The 23,261-nt window shown below is 34.5% G+C and overlaps 10 protein-coding genes across 11 annotated transcripts; 4 read left to right on the forward strand and 6 right to left on the reverse strand.

Annotated features, from left to right (window-relative positions):
- The first annotated feature begins 5,871 nt into the window (after positions 1-5,871).
- Positions 5,872-7,857, forward strand: R01H2.2 (Peptidase S1 domain-containing protein). Its single transcript, NM_066135.3, has 7 exons — positions 5,872-6,029; positions 6,076-6,165; positions 6,210-6,375; positions 6,552-6,754; positions 6,798-6,898; positions 7,223-7,349; positions 7,394-7,857. The coding sequence occupies exons 1-7, from the start codon at positions 5,909-5,911 to the stop codon at positions 7,825-7,827; spliced, it is 1,242 nt and encodes a 413-aa protein (NP_498536.2). The 5' UTR covers positions 5,872-5,908; the 3' UTR covers positions 7,828-7,857.
- Positions 7,858-9,914, reverse strand: egg-2 (LDL receptor repeat-containing protein egg-2). Its single transcript, NM_066136.7, has 5 exons — positions 9,859-9,914; positions 9,734-9,812; positions 9,042-9,686; positions 8,287-8,992; positions 7,858-8,136 (listed from the first exon to the last, which is right to left on the reverse strand). Exons 1-5 carry the CDS (start codon positions 9,909-9,911, stop codon positions 7,973-7,975), a joined length of 1,647 nt encoding a protein of 548 aa, NP_498537.1. The 5' UTR covers positions 9,912-9,914; the 3' UTR covers positions 7,858-7,972.
- A 439-nt stretch (positions 9,915-10,353) lies between these two features.
- R01H2.4 lies at positions 10,354-13,616 on the reverse strand (the record flags this gene model as incomplete). Of its 2 annotated transcripts, NM_001312948.2 has the most annotated exons (12): positions 10,354-10,529; positions 10,575-10,656; positions 10,702-10,802; positions 10,852-11,018; positions 11,083-11,169; positions 11,213-11,370; positions 11,417-11,825; positions 12,955-13,035; positions 13,084-13,233; positions 13,275-13,404; positions 13,451-13,491; positions 13,544-13,616. In NM_001312948.2, the coding sequence occupies 12 exons, from the start codon at positions 13,604-13,606 to the stop codon at positions 10,442-10,444; spliced, it is 1,557 nt and encodes a 518-aa protein (NP_001299877.1). The 2 variants fall into 2 exon arrangements, with proteins under 2 accessions (NP_001299877.1, NP_001299878.1); NM_001312949.1 differs by lacking the exons at positions 12,955-13,035; positions 13,084-13,233; positions 13,275-13,404; positions 13,451-13,491; positions 13,544-13,616 and adding an exon at positions 12,412-12,486 and having other exon boundaries at positions 10,442-10,529.
- R01H2.1 (Ovule protein) lies at positions 12,211-12,525 on the forward strand (the record flags this gene model as incomplete). The annotated part of the gene is made up of 1 exon (NM_066138.1): positions 12,211-12,525. The coding sequence occupies one exon, from the start codon at positions 12,211-12,213 to the stop codon at positions 12,523-12,525; it is 315 nt and encodes a 104-aa protein (NP_498539.1).
- A 1,153-nt stretch (positions 13,617-14,769) lies between the features above and the next one.
- Positions 14,770-16,808, reverse strand: ger-1 (GDP-L-fucose synthase). The gene is made up of 6 exons (NM_066139.5): positions 16,715-16,808; positions 16,579-16,667; positions 16,425-16,533; positions 15,588-15,805; positions 15,299-15,512; positions 14,770-15,154 (listed from the first exon to the last, which is right to left on the reverse strand). Exons 1-6 carry the CDS (start codon positions 16,769-16,771, stop codon positions 14,894-14,896), a joined length of 948 nt encoding a protein of 315 aa, NP_498540.1. The 5' UTR covers positions 16,772-16,808; the 3' UTR covers positions 14,770-14,893.
- A 208-nt stretch (positions 16,809-17,016) lies between these two features.
- ubc-18 (Ubiquitin-conjugating enzyme E2 ubc-18) lies at positions 17,017-17,901 on the reverse strand. The gene is made up of 4 exons (NM_066140.7): positions 17,845-17,901; positions 17,703-17,798; positions 17,458-17,644; positions 17,017-17,349 (listed from the first exon to the last, which is right to left on the reverse strand). Exons 1-4 carry the CDS (start codon positions 17,869-17,871, stop codon positions 17,198-17,200), a joined length of 462 nt encoding a protein of 153 aa, NP_498541.1. The 5' UTR covers positions 17,872-17,901; the 3' UTR covers positions 17,017-17,197.
- A 492-nt stretch (positions 17,902-18,393) lies between these two features.
- On the forward strand, positions 18,394-19,063 carry R01H2.8 (uncharacterized protein). Its single transcript, NM_001083175.3, has 3 exons — positions 18,394-18,589; positions 18,629-18,760; positions 18,805-19,063. Exons 1-3 carry the CDS (start codon positions 18,434-18,436, stop codon positions 18,889-18,891), a joined length of 375 nt encoding a protein of 124 aa, NP_001076644.1. The 5' UTR covers positions 18,394-18,433; the 3' UTR covers positions 18,892-19,063.
- A 548-nt stretch (positions 19,064-19,611) lies between these two features.
- tmem-17 (transmembrane 17 domain-containing protein) lies at positions 19,612-20,216 on the forward strand (the record flags this gene model as incomplete). Its single annotated transcript, NM_066141.2, has 4 exons — positions 19,612-19,650; positions 19,703-19,816; positions 19,865-19,987; positions 20,055-20,216. The coding sequence occupies 4 exons, from the start codon at positions 19,612-19,614 to the stop codon at positions 20,214-20,216; spliced, it is 438 nt and encodes a 145-aa protein (NP_498542.2).
- A 4-nt stretch (positions 20,217-20,220) lies between these two features.
- lin-37 (uncharacterized protein) lies at positions 20,221-21,883 on the reverse strand (the record flags this gene model as incomplete). The annotated part of the gene is made up of 5 exons (NM_066142.6): positions 20,221-20,450; positions 20,641-20,810; positions 20,858-21,137; positions 21,575-21,709; positions 21,759-21,883. 5 exons carry the CDS (start codon positions 21,881-21,883, stop codon positions 20,333-20,335), a joined length of 828 nt encoding a protein of 275 aa, NP_498543.1. The 3' UTR covers positions 20,221-20,332.
- A 60-nt stretch (positions 21,884-21,943) lies between these two features.
- On the reverse strand, positions 21,944-23,182 carry ZK418.5 (BOS complex subunit TMEM147). Its single transcript, NM_066143.4, has 5 exons — positions 23,092-23,182; positions 22,912-23,045; positions 22,537-22,734; positions 22,350-22,486; positions 21,944-22,299 (listed from the first exon to the last, which is right to left on the reverse strand). The coding sequence occupies exons 1-5, from the start codon at positions 23,162-23,164 to the stop codon at positions 22,164-22,166; spliced, it is 678 nt and encodes a 225-aa protein (NP_498544.1). The 5' UTR covers positions 23,165-23,182; the 3' UTR covers positions 21,944-22,163.
- Positions 23,183-23,261: the final 79 nt, after the last annotated feature.

Raw genomic sequence — 23,261 nt, forward strand, 5'->3', positions numbered from 1 at the left:
TTTCAAAGTGAGTGATGACAGCTTTGTTTTCGATTCTCTATCCTGCCAATTTTTCAAATTTCCGGCCTTGTTACGGATAGAAAGAGAGTTTTTTTTAAACAAATTCCATCATTTTTATATTTTGCTTGATGTTCGAAACATTTAGAATAAAAAAATCATTCAATTTGTTGAAAAAAAAAACTAAATTTCGAGTTAAAAATTACAAGTCTCGAGCAACATGAATCCGAAATTCTTGCTTCTTGTAACTACTGGAATAGTGACTCGTAGACACTAGCATAATCTTAATGGGTTCCTCTGAATTAGAACGGAAGCTTTTGAATCAAAACACAGTCGTGGAATGATATGATTTAGGAGTGGGAGGTAATCCAAATCTTACAAGTTAGACGATTCGGCAGTTGTCGAAGATGCCGAATTCTTTTTCAAAATTGGCAAATGTAAACTGTTCTGATTTTAGATTTTGCGATAGTATGACCTAAATATATTGTCTTTTTGAAATATGAAAAGTTATCAGTGCAGGATTTTTAAACCGACTTCAGTTTTGAAAATCTTTGTGTTTTTTTTTTCAGCGTAATAGAACATTTTAACTACACATGACTTCAAAAGCGGAAAGATGAAAGAGAACAAGAACGAGCATCTCCTCAGACACTAATTATTTTAACTTTTAATTACAAAAAGCTATGAGCGTATCTGCACAATGGTAAGCTTGTTTTTTACCACAACGCGATCTAGAAAAAGATAAAATATGTCCACGTTGTTTCCTGATCAAAAACTTTTTAGGAACATCTCTAGTAAACCTCAGAAAGTTTTCTTCGCTCGAACTTTTAGTTTTCTAGACCACCGCTAGTTTGAATATTACACATCAATATTTGACCTACCCCTCGTGAAACTTGCGCGCGTTTTTTAAACGCATTGAGTCGTTGTTGTAGAGTACTCATATCGACGAGAAGGATTGAATCTGAATTTTTGTAATTGTTGGAAAGAGTTCCAAAAGGAAACATTTGCAAAAGTTGAAATGCGAAAGTGAGTAGTTTTAAAGATGAAAGTGGCAAAAATGATTGACAGAATGGATGGGACCACCGGGAATTCTACAGGACGGTTGGCACAAAAGAATGAGAAAAATTGAAAAAGTGTGAAGAATTTTGAACAAATTTCCAAATAGTTTATATAGCGGTGGTTCAAAAATATGCAAAACAATAAATTTTCATCTTTTTCCTTGTTTCCGGCTTGTAATTTAAAAAAAAAGTAGAATATATGTAGAATAAAAATACATCGCAGACTGTATTTTTTGGAAATATACCACCAAGCCGTTTGATGGTAAAGAATACTAGGTTGTTCATTAAATATATTTAACATAAACAAAAAAATACTGGTAAATGAACGACGAACGGCGAATTCAGCGAATATTCGAATTTCGTGTAGAATTTTTTTCGTTTTTTTTTCAAAAAATGTATATTTCCAAATACTATTTGAAAATCTGTTTTCTCAGATTTTGCAGTATGATTAAAAAAAGCAAAAATAAAAATTATGGAATTCCGGAAATGTTTTGATAGATTTGGATTCTAGATTTTTAAAAAATATTATTGGTATGTTTGTGGTATAAAATTTTTGAAAAGAAAAAAGGATTTTGAGAGTTAGGACACATGGATTTGGAATGGAACAAAAACAATGAGAGGTCTGGAAATGAAGAAATTCAGGCAAAAAACAAGTTTTATTGTCTTGTTTTTTGGATTATTTTGTAGATTAGTTGCAGATGCTAAGTATTAATTTTTAATATGATATTATACACAAGAAATTAAAAAATTCAAAATTTCAGCAACCAAAGTTTATTTGTTTTTTAATTAAAGTACACAGATATTTAGGAAAACAAAAATTAGGTCAATTATTTTCAAAATAGAAAGTGAGCAAAAACCTATTTGAGTGAAAAAGGAAGTTATATATACTTTTTCCAAAAATCACATTGAAAATTCTTCTTAAACAAATTTCAGTTGAACACAATTTCAAGCAACGTAAAATGAAAACTAAGACACACTGAGTGAAAATAAGAAAAATAACAAAAACATCCAATTTTAGCGGCTCTTTTTCTTCTAGGTCATAGCCAATAATTAGCTCGGCACTGGGTGGTACTTTCACTTTTTATTCGTTTTATTGTTTTGTAGCAAACATGGTGTTCTAACTTTAAAAAATATTATTTCTTCGTGGAGTTTTTGAAAATTTTCATATCCTAGAATATATCTTAACAAGAAACAAATTTCTTCGAAAGTTATATACAATCATTTTGCTTAATCGAGTTATGAAGTAAAAAATTCTAGCAGAGACTATGGATGCAAGTTAGTTTTTGGCATTTTACCAAAATAGTTATTGTCAAAGATTTCCAGATTGTTTCTGAAATATTGGAATATCATTTCCGGTGCTACCTCAAGTAAAAAGATACAAAATTTATCGTATTGTTACTTTGCTTCGATACATCATATCTCTTCTATAAAGTTCCATTGAAATTGAAACTTAATATCAGAGTGTGTACTTTCAAAATTAAATGCCAGACAGTTTAGAGCAAATAAAAAACTATTTTATTTTTAGTGGTACTTTAGTATTAGTTAATCTTTTGGAAAAATGTTCAATTGGCTCTGATACATTGTTTTTTTAAAGTTATCGCTCGATACAGAAGATATGATTCTACACTTTTTACAAAACTTCAAAAAATCCTAAACAAAAGAAACAATGGAAAATGTGAAAAGAAGAAGAGCTCACAGAAGTTTTCATTGAGAAAAGTAAGTTTGCAACTAGATTATGCTATTAGTCAAAGTGACGAAAGAAACCAGCAAACTGGGAAAAGAATGAGTGGTAGTATACATTTTTAATGATCACAAAGAAGAAAGAAAGCCGCATTGAACTTTTTAATGAATTTTTTTTCTTTTTTATTTCTGAGTCAGTCAGGCAATCCTTGCAGAATACTCTTTAGGCATTAAATTTCAGTTCGAAATCTATATTTACTCAAAACTGTCTGGACAAACTTTGATCTCAAACTTTTGAAAAAACGGATCTGATTTCAAATCTTAGGGAAAAAAACTTCTCAAGTACCTGGCACTTTGTATCAATTTTTAGATTTTTTCTTGAAATTTGAGATTTCTGAGAAATAAATTAAATTTTGTGGAGTGTGTTCAAAAAAGAAGCGATGTTTCAAGAGTTTTATAAAGCACATTTTTAATATTTTTTTTTCTAACATTTTTTCGGAATTTTCTACTTCAAAGTTTTGCGAGAAATAAATATAAATAGAAGTGTCTAATATCAGGAATTCTTCAAATTTTTGATTTTGAGCAAAATATAAAAGGAAGAATAGATACAAACAAGAAGGAAACCATGTGAATTACTGTAGCTTTTGATCTACAAAAATTGAAAGGCTCGCGTCATATGATTTTTGCATAAGGCATGGAGGCGTTTCTTGCCTACCAACGTACCTACGCTGTCGATTTTTTAGAACTTTTCTGCTTACTGTTAGCACAGTGTAAAATTTACACATATAAATTGGCTGAAACCTCGATTTGGAGTAAGATTAACTTTGGTAGGAAGCACGGAAAGTTAGGCGTGTATAGGTTGCCTCAAAGCCGGATCAGAGCCTTGTACCTGCCTGGAAAATTTGCAGAAATGGGAATTTGAGAAATCCAAACACGTCGTACACAATACAATAGAAACTAACTTTCCGCAAATCTACTCATTTGATACAAATTCATTGCTTAAGATGTTCTGACCAAATCTTCTAGGATCCAGCCAAGCAAGCTATTAAATATCCGTTGACACTTTTCAGCTTTAATTTTACGGAAAATAAATATGTATAATTCATGATATTGGAATCTCAAAGACTGCGGGAATGTGATCTAAACTTCTTACTCTATAAGGTTCAGGGAATCTGAGATGTACTCCAGATGGCCACACCAACATCACGAAGAGAATTGTGAAGAATGTATATGTCAAAATGGTTGTCAGAAGCGGCACAATTTATGTGACATTCCCTATTTTCTTTTCTTGTTTCTTTCATGGACGAATATTGGCTATAAATTTTTGAAAATGTACGTCACATATATCACACCCCATTTTCTTTTGAAGAAGCGATTCTCATGTGATCCGTGATCTCTAAGGATATTGTGTTTTGGAATACTGAAAATAACATGGAACTAAGAATATCCATTTATTGAAAATTGTCGCAGTATTATCAAAGATATAGTACTATTAGTAAACGAAGGAAATGTTCTACAAAATTGTATCACAATGTATCAAGTTGTTAAGTTTTCAAGAGGGCAAGGACACTTTGGCTTTTCGTAAAGTAAAAATTAAACATTCTGATATAGTTCAACTTCGTTAAAGAATTGATTCAATGAGTCTTGATTCGATTACAGAGGATGCACTAAAGTCGGAAGTGAATGGAAGAAATGAGGGAAAATTGCTCTGATATTTTTTGAGAGCTTCCTAAACCCAAAAGTTACACAAAAACAAATAAAATCTCATGTGTTTTTGAATCTTTTATGACATTTTTTAAACACTAACATATGAATTTTGATTCGAGGAACACTTGGTTTTTCTGTTCTTTTTAACAATTTGAAACAAATTTCCTCCGTTCTGATTTCTGAATTTACTAGTGCGAATAGTTCGTCAAATTTGACAACAACATTTTGTTTGGAGATCTTTGAAATGTTTCAATTAGTTGTTGAAAATGAAATTAATTGTAAGTTAGGTGAAGTCCAAAGAGATTTATAGTAACAATATACCTTAACATTAAAAATCTTCACTTGAATTTTTTATCGCAAAAAATTATACCTGTTTCCAAAGCTACATTCACATGATGCAGTTTTTCTAACAGTAATCTTTTTGGAAGTTTCAGTAATTTCAATCTTTCCACTTCCGACAAATACATTGCTGAAACCGAGTTTTCTTTAGTATTTCCAAATTTGTGTAACCGGTCTCCACTTAAAAATAATAGGTAAATTCTTCAAAATTCTGTGATGAACACATCAATACATTCATCAGAATAAGCTATTTTGAAAACTCACATTTCCAAACGTCCTCGTCGAATTGCTGAAAATTTGCTCGTAGAGCATTGTGTAGTTGTGAAAGTTTGCCCGGTGTCGACCGGGCATTCTTGTATATTCTGCAATTTTTTAAACAAATCAATCCATAAAAACATTAATTTTATTTGTAAAACGTTACAAAATATATTTTCTGAAATCTTCGAATTTCAGTGTCAACAAATATTGGCCTGAAAATGGAGAAAATGGAAAGTACAAGTGTCGTTTCAAAAATAAAAAGAACACGGCGATGACATGCAGAAAACATTTATCGGATGGCGAGGAAGACGAGAAAAAAAAATAAATTGAAGAAAGATTGGGTAATTTGATAAGACTAGTACTCAGACATACTAACAGGTCAAAAATTAGAAAAAGATGAAGAAAAAGGTGTTCGACTGATGTTCTAGGTCAGTTGATTACTGTAAGTTGAGATAAAACAAATAAATACAGTATTTGAGTAGAACTTTTAGATTCTTGTGGTGGTTTTCAATTCACAATTTTTTGACAATTGACAATTTACAGTGAGTAATAGAAAACATCAAATGTATATGTTTCCTGAAATTATAATAGCGCTCGTTCTTTGTTATTTTGGTTTTGGCAAGTGCCAAATTTGGCAAAACCGTTGAATAATTGTACCAATTTATGAGATTACATATTTTAAAATTTATTGAATCATCCCACAAACACAATACAATTATTTGTTATTGTGTTTCTTTTAACAATTAAAAAATTTTCATAATGTGTGATCACGTGTATTACTATTTTTAATTCAAACACTCACACGCGATTGTACCTTATATTTTCTCCGAATATTCAGTTCTTACTTTTCCGAGTTCACTGGATTTCTGAAAATGACGTTTCTATCATTAACATACATATTCGTCATAATCAATATCGGGCTTGTAGTTGGTCTAAATTTTACTGATGCGGAGGTCGCTAATCTTAGAGCCAGTTGCAAAAATAAAACTCTGCGTAAGTGTGATTGTTTTAAAAGTGCATTAATCATTTTTCCATTTAGCACCAAACAATCAGCAAAATGGACACACAGGAGTTTCACTGCATGGGCAAAACGAAAGCTATCAATGGCTGGTGAGGGTTCGGTTGAAAGGTAATTGTTTGCTTTTTCTGCAAGCTAATCAACAAATTATTCAGATGGTACAGAGGGTAAAGATTTATACGATTCTGGAGGAAGTTTCATTTCAACGAGGCACGTCATGGCTAATTCTCAGTCCATTTCGACGGGTAAAAAAAAGTGGGCTTTGAACGGTGCAGATATCGGTTCATCATGTAATAATGATCCTGTTATGGGATCTCTTGGGTAAGTTGATTTTGCAAACAGCTATGCAAAACACGAATAACTTGTTTATTGTATTTCCTTCATTAGTCGTCAATTTCACGCTGGTGTACATTGCGAAGGTCTTGATAGATTTATTTTTTGTAAAATATGCATACTGGAATACAAAATTATATTAGTTAATAAAAAACTAATTTCAGTATTGAAGAAGTACCTTCTGATGTCGTTGATAAAATGGAAGTGGTTATTGAAAAGTGTCAAAATAGCCGTACACGAAATGTGACTAGTGCTTACGTGTTCAATATTTGTGCCAATGCACATAGTAAATATAAGTCTCATTATGCCCCGATGCTCGTTGAAATAGAAGGTGAACCAAATGAGGAATACGCATGTCTTGCTGACAGTGAGTATATGAATTGGAACAAAACTGAATTTATTTCATTCAGCATCTACTATATACAAAGAAGGTGATAAAGTGCACATGTATGGGATTGAATACGAGAACAATGCACGGTCAGAAAGTGAATGGAAACACAGGAATGATCCGGTGAGAATATAATTTGTTTACTTGGTCGCACGTTTTCTGCAACAATTATGTACCTGGCAAAGGGGATAAATGAAAAAGAAACTTATGTTCCCAGAGAGCTTCATGATATTTTGATCCAAGGCTCATATTGATTTCATATATTCAGGATGTATTCAACTGAAATCCAGATATACAATGCATTATCATGACCTACTAATACTTTGTATCAAAATATCTTGAATTTCAATAGGAAGAATTGTTCCATTTGTGGTATTTCAGAATTCAGAAGTTCCGAGAATTTTAATTTAAACCCTACTGGCCGTATTTCCTGTAATACATTTCCAGATAGAAGATTTCTACTCCGAATGGATCAGAACACTGAAACAAGGATCGGATAGGCCCCTTGCAAAAGGTGATCGTGGCGGGCCACTTGTAACAGATGATGGAGTTCTAATTGGATTTGGATCAACATGTAATTCCAGTTATAAGATTACATAAAAATAATACTTTTTTCAGTTGCCCTTGCTGACAACGCTGAGAATCATTATTTCTTTGATATCAAATATCTCAGTTCCGAAATCTGCTATTTGACAAATATTTGTGACATATATTCTCCATCTACAACTACAACACCCACAACTACGACACCTACAACTACAACACCTACAACTACAACAAAAATCACTGCTTCCACATCCAAGCCACCAGCATTGAATGAGACTGTTTCTACAATCACATTAAAAAGTGTTGTTCGTCCAACTACACCGATTACTTATTTGAATCTCGAGGAACATGAGGAACTCGACAAGGAAAATGATAAGGAGAATGACAATATAGATGTTGACACCGACTTGTATCTCAGTGCAGATTTTTTGAACAATTCCCCTCGCGAGGCAGTAAGCATTATTATCGCAATTGTCGGTATTTTAACTCTATTAAACATCCTCTGATTCTATTTGGCAAATAAAATAATTGGAAGTAATGTTTTATCGGCATGCAATATCGAAAATGTCTATACATGTTTTACAAATTAGTAGATAACAATTCACATGAAAATTAGCTCTTTAGAGAGATTGGTAATGAGTGATAGTACGTTTAGGGACGTAAGCCTGAATTCTTCAAAGCCAAAGAAGCGCAGTAGGCCTTATCGATGTAGGTTGCATTGGGGCACATCGAATATGGAGAGCACACTTCGCCGCGTTTCAAGCATCTGTTCGATTCACTGCACATGTAGGTGTCGTGGTGAGTACCAAGGCATTCTGGAATAGTAGTAAGTAGTAAATAAGTTATAGAATGGGAAATTATTTTAGATGTGTTTAAGTATTTTTGTATATATTTACTTATTTTAAACAATATTGAGCTTCCCTAACTTAAGATGTTATACATTTAATTTTCTTTTTCAAAATCACCTTGGCAAGAACATTTATGTTCATCGCTTCCATCAGAGCATTCTGCTACTCCATTACAACGCGTGTGGAATGGGAGACACTTTTTATCGGCACTACATTTGAAAGATCTAGATGGGCACTTGTCACATCCCTTCTCGTCAGACTTGTCTTCACAATCCCAAACTCCATCACATCGACGACTCGATTCAAGACATTTATTATCGCAGGTGAACTGAATGGAACTCTCGACTACACATTCCTTCACGGGTGTGCACTTTTTCTCGTCAGCACCATCTTCACAATCGAAGATTCCATCACAGACCTTGCTTCTTTTGATGCACTTATTATGAATTCCTCCTACTGCTGGGCAAGTGAAAGTGTGCTTTGGGTCGCATTTCGGGCAATTAAGCTCACAAGCTTCAACTAATCCAGAACAAGCTTCTACTTCTGAGTATTGATTGCCATCATCGCATGTTAAAAGTTTCAATTTTGATGAGAACCGTTCATTGGAGCACGATCCTGGACAGTTTTCCTCGTCGATTCCGTCCAAACAGTCGTGTTTTCCATCACAAACTTGGGAGCGCATAATGCATGTACCGTCTTCGCAAAGGGCTTTCTCAGAACCGGAACACGTTTTGCAATCACATTGGTGCTCGTCTGAACCATCATCGCAATCAGGGATGCCATCGCAGACTTTGCTGGCTTTTATGCAGTTCTTTCCGCATTTCTGAAATTTGTATATTCATTTTATGTATTCTATTTATAATAAAGCCCACGTGTGCTCCTTTCTGACACTTATTACAGTTACTTTCGTCACTTTCGTTTTCGCAGTCTGAAACTCCATCGCATTTGACAGAAATTGGAAGACATGCATCGCTTCCTGAGCATTTGAATTGATCTTTTGAGCATTTGGACCTGCACGAGGCTTCATCCGAACCATCTGGGCAATTTTCTACACCATTGCAGAGCTTTTCAGCGGTTAAACAAATAAGTGTTGGCAGAACAGAAGTCTTGTCCTTTTTTTCGGATTCTTCCTCGATATGAGCCCGACAAGAGTAGATTGACTGACACTCCTTACAATTTTCCTCGTCAGAACCATCAGAACAATCTTTTAAACCATCGCAACGCTTCGATGATGGAATAATCATGTCAATTGAGCCTGTACACGCGAATCCAAATCCGGAACATGTTGACACATTTGGCGGTAAAAGTGACGTCATCTGAATGGCACTGAGATCATCGTCCTGAACTTTTTCTGTTTTCGGCCAGACTTTGGGATGACGAATCGAGTGAGAAGAAAGGTCTCTGGTGCCGGATGACATGGCTTGAGCCGATGGCGACAAAAAGATGACAAGTGGAACGGCAATAATGACTCCCAAAATAATGAGAGCAACAATAAGAACGATGGCAACCGGGGGAAACTGAAAAATTGCTGATAATTAAAAGTCTTTAATTCCAAACTTCTAACCTTTCCAGCACAAGGACACGAGCTTGAAACAATCTCTTTCAGCTGATCCATGCGATGACTGATCTTTTCACCGAGTGACCTGAAAAATTGAATCTGTTAATTTTTGAGGAATATCAGTAAATTACATTGGCTCCTCGTCAAATCTCCCACGCTGAGCATTCCCGGCTTGCTGGCTCATCACCTGAAACATAGTGTGAATAAATTTGCAAATTTTAAAAATCACTACTTGAACAAAAAAGAAACAAAAAATGTTGGACGAGACAAAATATGAGGCAAATTTCTTTCTAAAAGTGAAAAATTCCCGCCGAAATAACCAGTAGATCAAAAATAATTCTTTTAATATAAAGTGATAAAAAATTTCGATTTTGAATATACAAAAAAAGTAAAAATTTAGTATCATAAGGTAAGAATTTAAAATTTAAAGAAAATTTAAGTAAACTTAAATTATTTAATTTTCCTTTTGAGAAAGTTCGTAAATATTTTGTGGTACTGTAGTACTCGTTTCGAGACCCTCACGCCGCGAATTTGAAATTAGTTTGTTTTCGCAAAATTCAGCTTTCTTGTCGAAAAACTGGAAATAAAAAATCAGAAGAAAATGATATCAAGCTGGACAACTAAATTTGTTATTCAATACTTTATTCATATGGTAAAATTGGAATCAATAATTAAAAAAGCAATTATTTTTAATTTGAACAGTCGCGGTTGGATTCAACAACAAACCCAATTCTTCTGCCTTTTCTCAGTTTCCTTAAGTTTCATCTCTTCGATTTCCTGCTCTGTCTTCTCGCCAGTTACTCTGAAATTCAAAGAAAAGTTGTAGCTGATTTGTTTGGGGACTCACTTTCCCATATACACTGGAATTTCATGCTGGCGATCCCAAAGAACAACGCATATTGGGTACTGCACCAATTCGACTTGATTTGCTGGAAAAAGTTAACGATTACTGCATATATTCTCACTGATCCTACCATTCTTTTCATTCATCGGAATTTTCACAGGTTTGTTAGTTCTCTTTTGCTTCTTGTTTCGGGACTGACGAGACTTTTTGCCGAGCAATGTTTTTTCCTCTCTGAAAGTTTTAAAAAGTTCCTAAGCTTTATTTAAACTCAAAAACTTACGGTGTTCTCAAATAAGTCTTTTTCGGAGAATTTCTGAATGATAGAAGCCCAAAGTGTTGGAGATGACTGACTTTTTTGGGATCACCAGTTGCCGATGGAACAGCATCTTCTACAGCTAAATCACCGAAACCTCCAGCAACAAACAATGAATTTAGATTCATCGTAGCCTGAAACAAACATATTTTTAGAGGTTTCTATACATACTTCTTTATGTATATTCAAAAAACAAACCACCAAATGCTGTGAAATCCTACTCGATGGGAAATCTTTAGTCTTCCAATGTGGCAGATAGATTGACATTTTCGGCGAGGTATTATTCTGAAACCAGAACTTTCAGTATAATATAATCCTCTAAACTTACATCATTCGCTTTTCGAACAATACATGGACAACTCGAATCATAATAGTTTGAAACGAATTTTCGCATGACTTCTAGAGAGCATAATCCCGACTTATAACCATAAAAAACGAGCATCAAAAGTTGTCGATTTTGAGCAGGAACCATTACAGTGTTGAATTCTGAAAATTTTGTTTAGAATCAGATCGAATGTCCGGTAACAATTACCAAATTTTCCTCGATGAATCTTAATGGGCTCTGCAACAGATCCATGAACTCTCACATATTCCAAGTGATTCCACGTGTAAACATGTTCACCATCAAAGTACTCATCAGGCATCTCAACAACTGCATGATTTATCCACACAAGTATCGGTGCCTTTTTCTCATCTTCATTTGGATCTTTATAATTAATTCCATGTTTTGGAACTGGTGATGATAATACAGGAATCAGTGATGCAGATGCTTTATTATTTCCAGTTTGACATGCTTCATCCTTTTTTTGTTTTCTGCAATTTCCCGACGATTGTGCTTTGGAACTGAGCTCATCCACTATTTTTTGTTGTTTCATCCGATCTAAATGCGACAGATCACGTGACCACATAGACAGGACCTTTTGTGACTTGGCGAATTCCGTCTGAAAATTTTGGTAACTTTTTTCGAGTGTTATACTTTATTGTAAAAATCTTGAAAACTTGCAACTTCACTTTAAAAGCACACGTCAATTCTCTCGTTTGGTCTCGCCACGCAGTACTAACTAGCTCCAAAACTCATATTTTTATTTTATTTTATGAAACTGGATTTTTCTAAATTTAATATTATTGAATTCTCAAAAATATAAATTAGTATCTTTGCAAACAAACGGCACTAGAAGTGAGAAGAGCGTAAAAACTAAAACTTTGATATGCCTACAGTAGCCGGGGTTCTACACCAAAAGAGCAGTATTGACAAAAGACAGGCGTAGGTGGCCTTAAAGGCAAGAACGCGTTTTTGTGCCAACATGTAAACAAATTGATAATATGATGGCTTCTGGCAAGGCAACAAGCCTATATAGCCACGCTGAAATCTTCCTCCCATCCAAACAAGAATCTGGAATCAAGAAGAAAAGCGGAGAGGAAACCCAACAGACCAAGGGAGCCACCATTGAATCTAGCCGAATCAACCAAAACCGTGCTGAGAGGACACAGAGGTTCCAAACTCAATGCTCAAAAAGAAAACCATACGAGATTCGTCAGGGAATTCCTGAGAGGAGCTCCTCCAAACAGGATCCTGGGAACAAGACCGCCAGCATTGAACATCGAGGAAGAGAAAATCCTTCCGAAACCCACGAGAGTTGAATTGGCAAGAATGCGATGTGGCCACTCACTGATGATCCCCAAATACAAGGAGAGAATTGAAGGTACCCCGGTTGGTACAAGTGGTTGTGGGGATAAAGAAGGAGGGATAGTACACTTTCTATGCGGAAGAAGAAAACCAATCAAGATGAAGAAACTGTGGACTTCCCCCAAAGAGGCCGCCCAAGCAATTGGACTGGCCGTCTAGACTCTACGATCCGGGTGGTGGAGACGCGTGACAAATGTCTATTGAGACGGCGTAGGCCGCCATGTTGCACGACAACAACAACAACATGATGGCTTTGGATGCGCTATACTACAACTACAGTATCCCAAAACAGCAGACGATTGTTTTCATGTACCTGAAATATTTTAACCTCAACAACTCAACCCAGAGTAAAACCACTTTATATGAATTTTCCCATAAAGTACCTCTAAATTCCTCGTGGCCCATCTTCTGACTTCTCCGAATCCTTCAAACACCTTTTCCTCGACACGAAACAAACGGAAAAACTAGAAAAGTCAAAAAAGATTATTTAAGAAAACATTAGATTTGTCAACCTGAACTGTATTTTCATTATGTGGATTCACATAACTCTGATGTGCATATACACGTCGTGCTCTGTGATATTGTCCAGGTATCAATAGAGTTCGAGTATCCGCACTCAATCTGTGCACATATCTCAGAGTGTGATCAATAAGATTATCTTTCTGAAATGTTAAAATGAACTGAGTCTTCCAAAAACACGTACATGTTCACCAAAATAATTGACAATTCCTTGTGTTTCTTCATTATTACAGGCACCCAAAATGAAGCCCAATGAGGAGATAATTTGAGAAGAAGAAATAAAAAATGATACTTCCGATGAATTAATCATTCGTCTGAAAGTACTTTTTCAGCCAGAAGTTTGTAATTATATTTTCTTACTCGTAAACTTTGTAGCTCAGTTCTAACCATTTTTTACTAATCTGTAACACGTTTCATCGAACCTAGGAAAGTTGAAAGTTGGATTGAACTTACTTCTGGAGACACTGCATTTTCAGATTTACTGCGACATCCAGTGTCATTTGAATTCGATTCCATTATTATTAAAATTATTCACAATAATCAAAAATTTTGATAATTGCTCAGTTTAATCCCATTTGAATCAAGTCCACGTAAATCATTAAACAGAATTAAATTACTTTTAAGTTCGGATTTTTGAAATTGTACAATGGATACTGCTCACTACTGATAACTGCTCACAATCAATTTCGATTAGAAAGGCTTAAAAGAATATTATAATAACCGAACCATGCAGTAAATCTACAGTACTCAAAGATTTAGTTTGAATGTTAACTTTTTTTAATTCAATAAAATTTTTAATGTAACTCTCCGTTGCTCCTAGAGTTGAAGTTCTCCATTTTCTATTCTAACTGCAGTTGTTCACTATAACTTACTATAACTCACTCACTCACTATAAGCTCTGCCTCTTTTTCCATTTTATCCAAATAGATGTGTACTCTCACTGCCCTAGAAACTGGAAACATGCCACAAAACGTTAATGTTGCTCTTTTCTGCATAGCAGTTGCGAGGTGGTCATGGTCTTCTTCCGCGTGTTCTGGCAGTGAGTAGACAGGAAAGCAAGAACTATTTTCTCGGGCGGAGGTCATCTGGTGCTCACCGAGCTATTACACTACAATATCCCATTTTATTGATTGACATTTGTATAGTCACAATGAAACCGTTCAAACTTTTTTCTCTGACATTTCCGTGCTTCAAAAAAACAATAAATCACATGGAGATTATGGAAAGATGTATGATTTCTAAACTAATTAAGATACTTGAATTTGTTTCAAACTAACTTTAATTACGGTTTATCAAATTCTTAAAAAATCTAAGATGACATAAAGTAAACAACTTGCTGCAGAAATCTGGCACGACTTATACTAAATTTTTAAAAAATTATAAGAAGACCTTATAACTAAATTTTTGTTGTCCCATTTAAAGAAGATCAATTTTCAGATTTGAATTATCTCAAGTGTCCGATGATGTTCTTCATAAATTGCGCTCGATGAAAGTTAAAGTGCAGCCTATTCATTTTATAGCTTGCAAAAAATCAGAATTATAAGAAGAAAAACGGTCCATGCGATCTAAATAACAATTAACATATTCCCAGCTAAAACCCATTTATGAACCAATCAGATGTAGTGTGACCTTACCATCATTTTAATCCTACCTGGATTAAAACAAACTTGAATAGAATTGCAATATGTCAAAAGTTTATTGAAAAACTGATGAAATAATATTTACGACATGTCGTACGTACGACAACAATAATCTACATAAATAGTAAATCAACACCTCGTCCCATTACAATTAATAAATAAATTATTTTCTAGCCGTCTCATAATTATCAACGAACCACTGAACAGACTCTTGAATAGCCTGCTCGAATGGCGTGAATTGAAAATCGGGGAATAATTTCAGAAGTTTCTCATTAGAAGCAGTCTTCTTGAATTGTCCATCAGCCTTGGACGTATCGTATTCGACGTCTCCAGTGAAATCAATTGCTTTGACAACAGCAGAAACAGCATCACGAATTGAAACTTCATCAGATTCATTGACAGACAGAATAATTGGTTCAACATCCTGAAAGATTGGTTTATCTTCTGTTTCATTCAAAATTTCTGAATTCATTTATAAACGTTTATTTTAGAATACTAATACTAATTTTAATTATTCAAACGTAGATTTTTTACGAATAAAAAATGTAATATAAGAAAAAAATCTAACCTCGTACTCCCTGACAACTCGAATGAAAAGTCTCGCCAAGTCGATAGAGTAAATGAACTGTCTCAATGGTGTTCCAGATCCATATACTTGCAGTGGAGTTCCATCTCTTTGAGCAACATATGCTTTATGAATCAATGCCGGTAGAACATGTCCTGATTGTAGATTATAGTTGTCATGAGGTCCAAAGACATTACAAGGAACAACAGATGTGTATCTGGAAATTTTAAAATGTGGATAGAAACTGGACGATCAGATATCTATGTGGAAATCTTTAAATTTCAAATCTCACTTTCTTCCGTGTTCCTGTGCATATCCCTTATTCAAAACATCAATCATTCGTTTGGCATACGAATATCCAAAGTTGGAATCATGAGGTGGACCTAGATGAACCATTGTCTCATCGATAGGATACGAGGTTTTATCAGGGAAAATACATGTAGACAAACAGGAGACACACTTGATGACATCAAACTCATGACATAAAGCCAATACATTGTCATTGATAGCCTGAAAAATGCGATTGTAAATTGCCAAATTTTCCTCAAATTGGAATTGTTGAGTAATTTCGGGAATTGCTCCAAGTTTGAACCCTTACAATTTTAAAATATAAATAATTAAGTTGTTAATAAAACTCAAAACTTGCAGAAAACTCCTTTGGTCGACTTCCAAAATAATGATATGTGAAAACTGAATAATTGTAGATAAAAGAAAATATGATTAATTTTCGAAAAGGTTTACTACTATAATATATTTGGTAATTTGAATACCATATAAATACTTTTATAACAGTCCTGTAAAAATTTGAAATTTTTCAACATTTTTCAGTCAGTTTTGGTAAATTTCCAAAAGTTTCGAAAAATGTAGATTTGTTGAGATTTCATCTAGAATGCTCAAATAAACACAATTGAAACGCATTAAAAGTCTAAAACTCGTATATTTAAATAAATGTTTCTTTCCAAAATTATGATAGTTGAAGACTGAGTTTTATCATTACTTATCGTATACTTACCGACTGTATATAAAAAATTTCAAAAAAAAAATTCCAAAAGTTTAATTTTGATATTCTCACATTTTAGCAATATTTCAGCGGTTTATAACAATTTTCCTACTGAACTCTAAATCCTACCATATTCTTGCGGAAAAATTGCAGATTGTGTGCCAAATTGTGGAACAATCCACCGACCATAGCAGCAAGATGAATAACATGAGTTGGTTTGACACTTTCAAACAATTCCCTGAAGATTTCCATAAAATTTTATATAATTTCTCTCGACTCTTACCTAGTCTCTTCTAAATTCTCCAAATCACAATCTTTACTTCCAATAAAGACCCATTTCTCATCGTCTCGCTTTTCAGTAGTTTCAACTACCTGAATTTTTGGTTATAGATTTTTAGATTATAACAGATATATTCTACCTTTTTAATAGCGCTTCCAACTAAGCCAGTTCCTCCAGTAACTAGAATAGTTTTCATTGTCTGAAAATTAATGAATTTAATTTAAATTGAGCGCTCTAAATAGATCAGAAACATGAAGAAAAGTAGCAAAAACTGGAGGAAAAGCGCAATCGCCGGTGCATCGAAAAAGCCACGTTTAGTCGCGTCGCGTTAAATGAGAGACGTGAGGACGTAGAGACGCAGGAGATACAACACATTCGTTCGTTGTTTTGCATGCACAGCCGTGTTGTTATCGGCAACATCATTCAATTTTCTGCTTATCTACCAGACCCGGTTCAGGATTTATTTCAGTTCTTGCTTTGGATGTGGGAAATCAGGTTGGAATTGGATGAAATTGAAGTGGATTGAATGATTGGGACGGTGAAAACGAGAATATGATAAATACAGAAAAGAAACATAAGATGAACTCGAAATCGAACGAATTTAGATCTGAGCTCTTGGCGCCTATTCAGGCCGCTTTTCGGCGTGCTTTCGAGTGTGCTCCTCGGCGGTCTTCATGAACTTTTTGTGATCCTTTTGGAACTCCTCGGCAACGTCGGCACGAATTGGATGGGATGGTTCTGGTTCGTTGATCAGTGACAGCAAGGCCATCATCACTGAAAAATTACGATATTGAGAGAAGCCAGAATAACTTTTTAACTAAATTTAACTATTTCTACGATGTAAACTACCCCGTTCCTTGTTAAATTAAATGATATGCCTACCTTGCTCGGTCTTGGTAGCTGGCTTCCAGTTTTCAGCTGTCACAATTGGAAGACAGAACTTTCCTTCCTCATCAACATTTGGATGGTAAATCTTGGTCTCGAACGCGACCTTTGGTGGCTTGAATGGGTAGTCAACGGGGAACGTGATTCCAACTTTGAACGCACCTTTGTTGTATGGCTCCTTATCCTGAAAATTAAATTTAATTGAAAATTAAAATTATTTTATTAGTGAACAAAGTTCTTACTGGGATAAGGAGAACTGTCCATTTCAAGAGATTTGTCTCCTCGCACTCAACATTCTCGTACGCCTTCACTCCACAGTTTTTGAGATCACCGAGTTCCTGAACATTTGAATTGTGAATTGTACAATAAACATGATTTTCTCACCTTCTGAAGACGCCGTGTCGCTGACATGTTGATATAAACGCTCTAGTTGGGTTAACACTGAAATATAAAATGTTATGAAGTTTCCTAACAAATTTAAAAAACAAGCCAAAACGAGTTCAAACAAAGGATATATTGATTTCGGCTGGAACTGGTATGACTTCCAAGAGGATCATCATGATTCTTGAAGTTAGTAGATTTAAAATAAAATTTACAAGTTTTTGAAAGTGGTAAATGGTGACAAATAATGAAATCATTGACCAAAACAGGTTGTCAGCATGAAATTTGACTGTCGGCAAATCTAATGCTTTGTACGCAAGAACACCGCAACGCAGAAATGCACAGACAATTGGCGCCAGATTCAAACGATAATATCTTTGTCAAAAAACATGTCTAAAAATAAAACTAAATCACTGCATTGATTAAAAGACAATGAGAATATAAATTCAGGGTACATCGAGTTAATGTATAAACTCGAATATCAGGCGCTACGAGTGTGTCGAGTTGTTATTCAGCAATGTACCTCGAATCGTTGCCTAGGCAACACGCTTAAAAGTGACGAGTCCACAAATAAAATGATTTTCGATTCCCAATGAGTTCAACACTACAGAACGATTTTCTGACTGATTTAGGAAAAACTAATTTAGATAAGGAAGCAGAAAACTTGGTAACTCTAATATTTTTGATTGTAATTTTTACAATTTTCGCGTTAGCAGTCATTGGAGCAATTTTGATAGGATGTCTAAAGGTTTGATTTTTCTCAAATAATCTAAAAGATTTATTTCAGCCTCAATGGTTCCGCCTAAATATTTATCAAGACCCCGTTCCAAAAATGGCAGACTTTTCATGTATAAACGTGTGTATTCCATGTAATTCATGCTCTTTACGTCAGTTACTTAATGGATGTTGTCCTAGATTAGTGAGTCTACAGTAGAAAGATCTACGAAAAATCAAAACTTTCAGCATTTAAAACAACGATTCAACTTCATAACAACGTGCTGTGACCGACCGGGACCCGAAAAATTAAATCTTGTTTGCTGTGTTGTTTAATTGTTGTAAATAGAATGAATAACATTATGTATTAACGAAAACTACAAAGATTTTAACCATTCCGCTACAGTAACCGCCAGTACGGTAGATTGCAATTTTCGCTGAATTTTCTAATATTATTATATACTCTTTTCGATAATCTGCTAATAAATATACAGATGTACAATTAAAATCATAAAGTTAATAAACCCTCAATGTGAAGTTGCAAAATATTAGCAAGTCCGGTAGCTGAAAATTTTAGCTCGTGGCAAGACCCGAGAACGTAATGCCACATTTAAGACGAGCCTGATTGCAGAGCTAAATGAAGGGATAAAATCATTTTAAAAAAAAACTATGAACAATCAATGGTTAAAATTTTCGCGAAACATTGTTTTAAAAGTTTAGGTTCATGTTTTGACGAATTATATTTTGCTCATAAAGAAATAGCTGAAATTGTAGCTTAACATTTTCTCAATTCGTTTTACACATTTCCATCTCCATCTCCACATTGGAGCACCATTTCCCTTTCTGTGGTTGGTTTCCATAGTAACCGCCCACCGCCTCGTAACCTCTTTGGGGTCCTAGTGCTATTAAAAATGGAAAATCTATCACAAGAACCATTTAAGTTGGGTGAGAATCTCTAAAAACCACTTTTCACAACTTTTTTAAAAAATTATTACAGAAATAATCTCAAGTTTTCCACTTCAAATTGCAATATATTTCAACTTATGCATCTATCCTATGCATTTGATTAATCTATGCTTATCATTATACTTCAAGGTAAAAAAAAAAATTACAGTGGAACATACTTAGAGCATTATTTGAATTTCAGCATAGTCTGCTGTCATTAACGTATCAAGTAATTGCATTTTCTGCGTGTTTAGTTCATTTGGGAAGTGAAGGAGTACGGCTAGGACTTGGATTTTATGGAAATTTGGCAGAAAATGTAAGTTTTGAATGAGTCAAGTCAGAAAATCGACACTAGTGTTTACAGATGTCAGCTCTTTTTGGATTCTTAATAACTACAATTATTATTCAAATTCCTCTTACAGTATTCTTGGCAGTGAATGGCTCTTTTCTGAATCTCCCACTTGAATACGTTTTCTACACAATGATTGTGATTTTTAGTGGATTTCAAGTGAAAATTCAAAAATCTGAATATTCTCAAAATATTTCTATTTCAGACTGTATTCGCTATAGAAGCTTTGATGAAAACTGCCGAACGAGAAGTTGCAAAATATATTAACAAGATTCAACAAGAAAAAGTAGCTGACGAGCTCGAGAAAACTTCAGGAAAATCTCCAAAAAGTGGAAGAAAAACGTTGAAAAAACAATTGTCAAGATGATGTATTTGAATAAACCCATTATTTATATGAATTTTAAAGTGAGATTTTTGAAATAAGAGACATGTGATAGCAAGATCAGAAAGTAAGAGATAAATTGAAATTACATGTTAGAATATTTAAATAAGACCAAGTGCTTGCTCGACAGTTTTCGACTCTCCAGGCTGGTAGATTTTGTTGATTAATGCTATGCTTCTTGCATGGGGAGCAGTCCGACGACGTTGATGAGCACACCAACTGAAATTTTTTTTTTTGGATTCTCTGACTTTGAAGAAATAGTAGTGATCACAGATTGCTAGTACAATATTTTTTATTTTATAGTTTGATACAAAATTCGACAAATGAAATTCTAACATAGAGCACAGTTACCGTAATACTTTAAGAAATAAATTTTTACGGAAATTTTCAATGGCAGAAGAAGTGTTACCCTTTTTTGACTTGTTTCCAATGACGAATGTATTCATTTTTCAAATCTGTTTCATATCTTGGATCGACTGTAGCGTCGAATTCATCGATTCTAGATGGAACAATTGGCAGCTCAGGAATTGATTTATCTGGACGTGGCATTCGATGAATCTCGCGACATGCAAGATAATCCTGAAGGAAATAATTATAACATTTTTCATTTAATCTTTCCCACTCACAACAGCCAGATTCGGTGCATAGTCTGTCCTTTGAGCTTTTATTGGTTCATATTCATTATTCATGTGTCCTTTAACCCATGCTCTACCAAGTGAATATTCTTCTTCAAAACGTCCAGCTATCATTTCGAATGGTTTTCCACGCAATTCAAACATAATTTTAGAATCACGAGTCATAGTCTTGCGTGGTGATTCCATAAGTGAAGTTGAAGATTCGTGACGCGGCATCTTACGAGGGCGACCTGGTGGACGTCCTTGGCGCCCGGGCTCTTCATCAGCACGACTGAAATTATAAAAAATGCAATGGAAACTCTAATTTTTCAATTATGTCTAAAATTTATATTACGAAAAACAAAAAGGTCCACATTGTCTAAATTTTTTTCTGTTATGTATATTCCAGGACGCGACATTTGACAAAAATTAACTATTTATCTGGAACCAAAAAACTGAAAAAAAATGCTGTATTTACTGTAAACGTTTTCTGTGTACAAAATTTATTTTACTTTTCTTTCAAACTAAATGTGGCTCTGCATAGTTTTTAATTCTTTTTCTCAAATATTAAGGTTTAAAATTCAATCTCCAATTTTTTTTTGGCTTTTTTACATATTTTTGCTTTTTGATACAAAATCAAAACCAAAAAAAAAATGATTTTTCGCCCCAGGCATGGTATACTCTGCCGAAAATTAAACAAGAATTGAAATTTTCCATTTTATCACTTACGTATAATCTTCTGGGAGTACTCCAATTATTTCCGATGGGTGATGTTTTATGGTTGTCAGCAGATTTCCCAGACGTTTTCTGGCGAATTTCATATCCGGTGACTCCGGAACTGTCGGATCATAGGATAACAGGGATCTGGAAGCATCTTGAGTAGCACAATTGTTTCAAGTTTAGAAAGTATTACGTGAGTTTTCTGCTTGGCGATTCCAATGGAAGTGGACCTCCGCTTATCAATGGATCATTTTGACGAGCATTTCGATCTCCGTCTTCTGGAAGCAAGAACTCGGCAAGTGGATCTATTTCTGACATCTAGAATTGGAGAGGAATACATTATTTGGACAGTGAACAGCGAATACTTGCCAAAGTAATAAAGGTATTTAACCTTTAATAAAAAGAGATAAAAATTGTAGAGTAAATATAAGGACGACAATTTTTGAAGCAGTTATTAAATTAAACAATAAATATTTTTGGGTACTTGTATAAACATGAACAAGGAGAGAAGAAAATTTCGAATAAATATATAAATTCTGAAAGAATCTAAGATAGTATTGAAACTGACAAAAAGTGAATTATAGCAGAATATGTGTTGCTACTCGTTCTTTCTTGTGGACGCTGTCCGGTTTGCCGAATAGACAACGACGGTGAGAATTGCTGTTGCGATGGAGTAGGCAAAGCGGAATGCCAAGAGAGACCATCCGTAGAGAGAGAATGTGTGTTGAACGGTTCTGAAATAAAAAAAAATTTACATTTTTTGACTAGTAAAACCAATACTTACTGATAAACGAATGTTGAGAAGACACACATCGCAAGGATCGGTGACACCAAGAACTTGTTTGGAGTGCGGGTGATCATCCATGTAAGGCAGGCGAGAGACACAATAACCAATAGATCAGCTGAGGAATCAAGAGATGTCTGAAAATATAATATTATCTTTTTTTCAGAAAAAAGGAAGATTTGATCACCTGAACCCAACGCCATGTGAAAGCGGTTCCACGAGCTCCAACCCATAAAAGAACAAGACGATGAGCAACAGAATGAGCGAATCCCCAGCCAAGACCACCGACAACGAATCGAACTTCTCCTTTTCCGGCTAAGAAGTTGGTCATCAGAAGGTGAAGCCCAATGACATCGATGATGTCAGCACTGCTTTTTAGGAATTCCTGCAATGATTCTGAGATTGGCAATGAAAACCAAAATCAATAAGTTTGAAGTGTCCGAAGGATTATGTCCGGCGAGGATGGGTTTATGGTAAATTTCACTTAAAACTTGAATTAAAATGATTTTCATTGAAACGTTATTTATAGCTCCAATTTTGAATAGAAAAATTAATTACATACCGGCACAATACTGAATCCTTCACTGTCGAGGGCTGGGAAAAATGTGGCAATGATAAGCAGTTTGGCGAGTTGTGTCAGCAAATATCCACCACTAGCAGTTGCACATTTCCAGATGGAACTGTATTCGTTAATTCCTATAAAAATAGTGGTGTTTCATTGACTTCCCATAAAAAATATTACCTGAGTATTTGTAGACAATAAAATATGGTGCAAATGCCAACGCGAAGCAATTGATGAAATGGAAAAATGACATTTTGTAGATTTAGCTTACCTGAAAGATATTGAATTAATATTAAAACTATATACTTGATATCAAGGAACAAAGAAGGTAATTTTTAATTCTTAAGCAA

This window comes from Caenorhabditis elegans, chromosome III, assembly GCF_000002985.6.
Source record: "Caenorhabditis elegans chromosome III".
NCBI classification, from domain to species: Eukaryota; Metazoa; Nematoda; class Chromadorea; order Rhabditida; family Rhabditidae; genus Caenorhabditis; species Caenorhabditis elegans.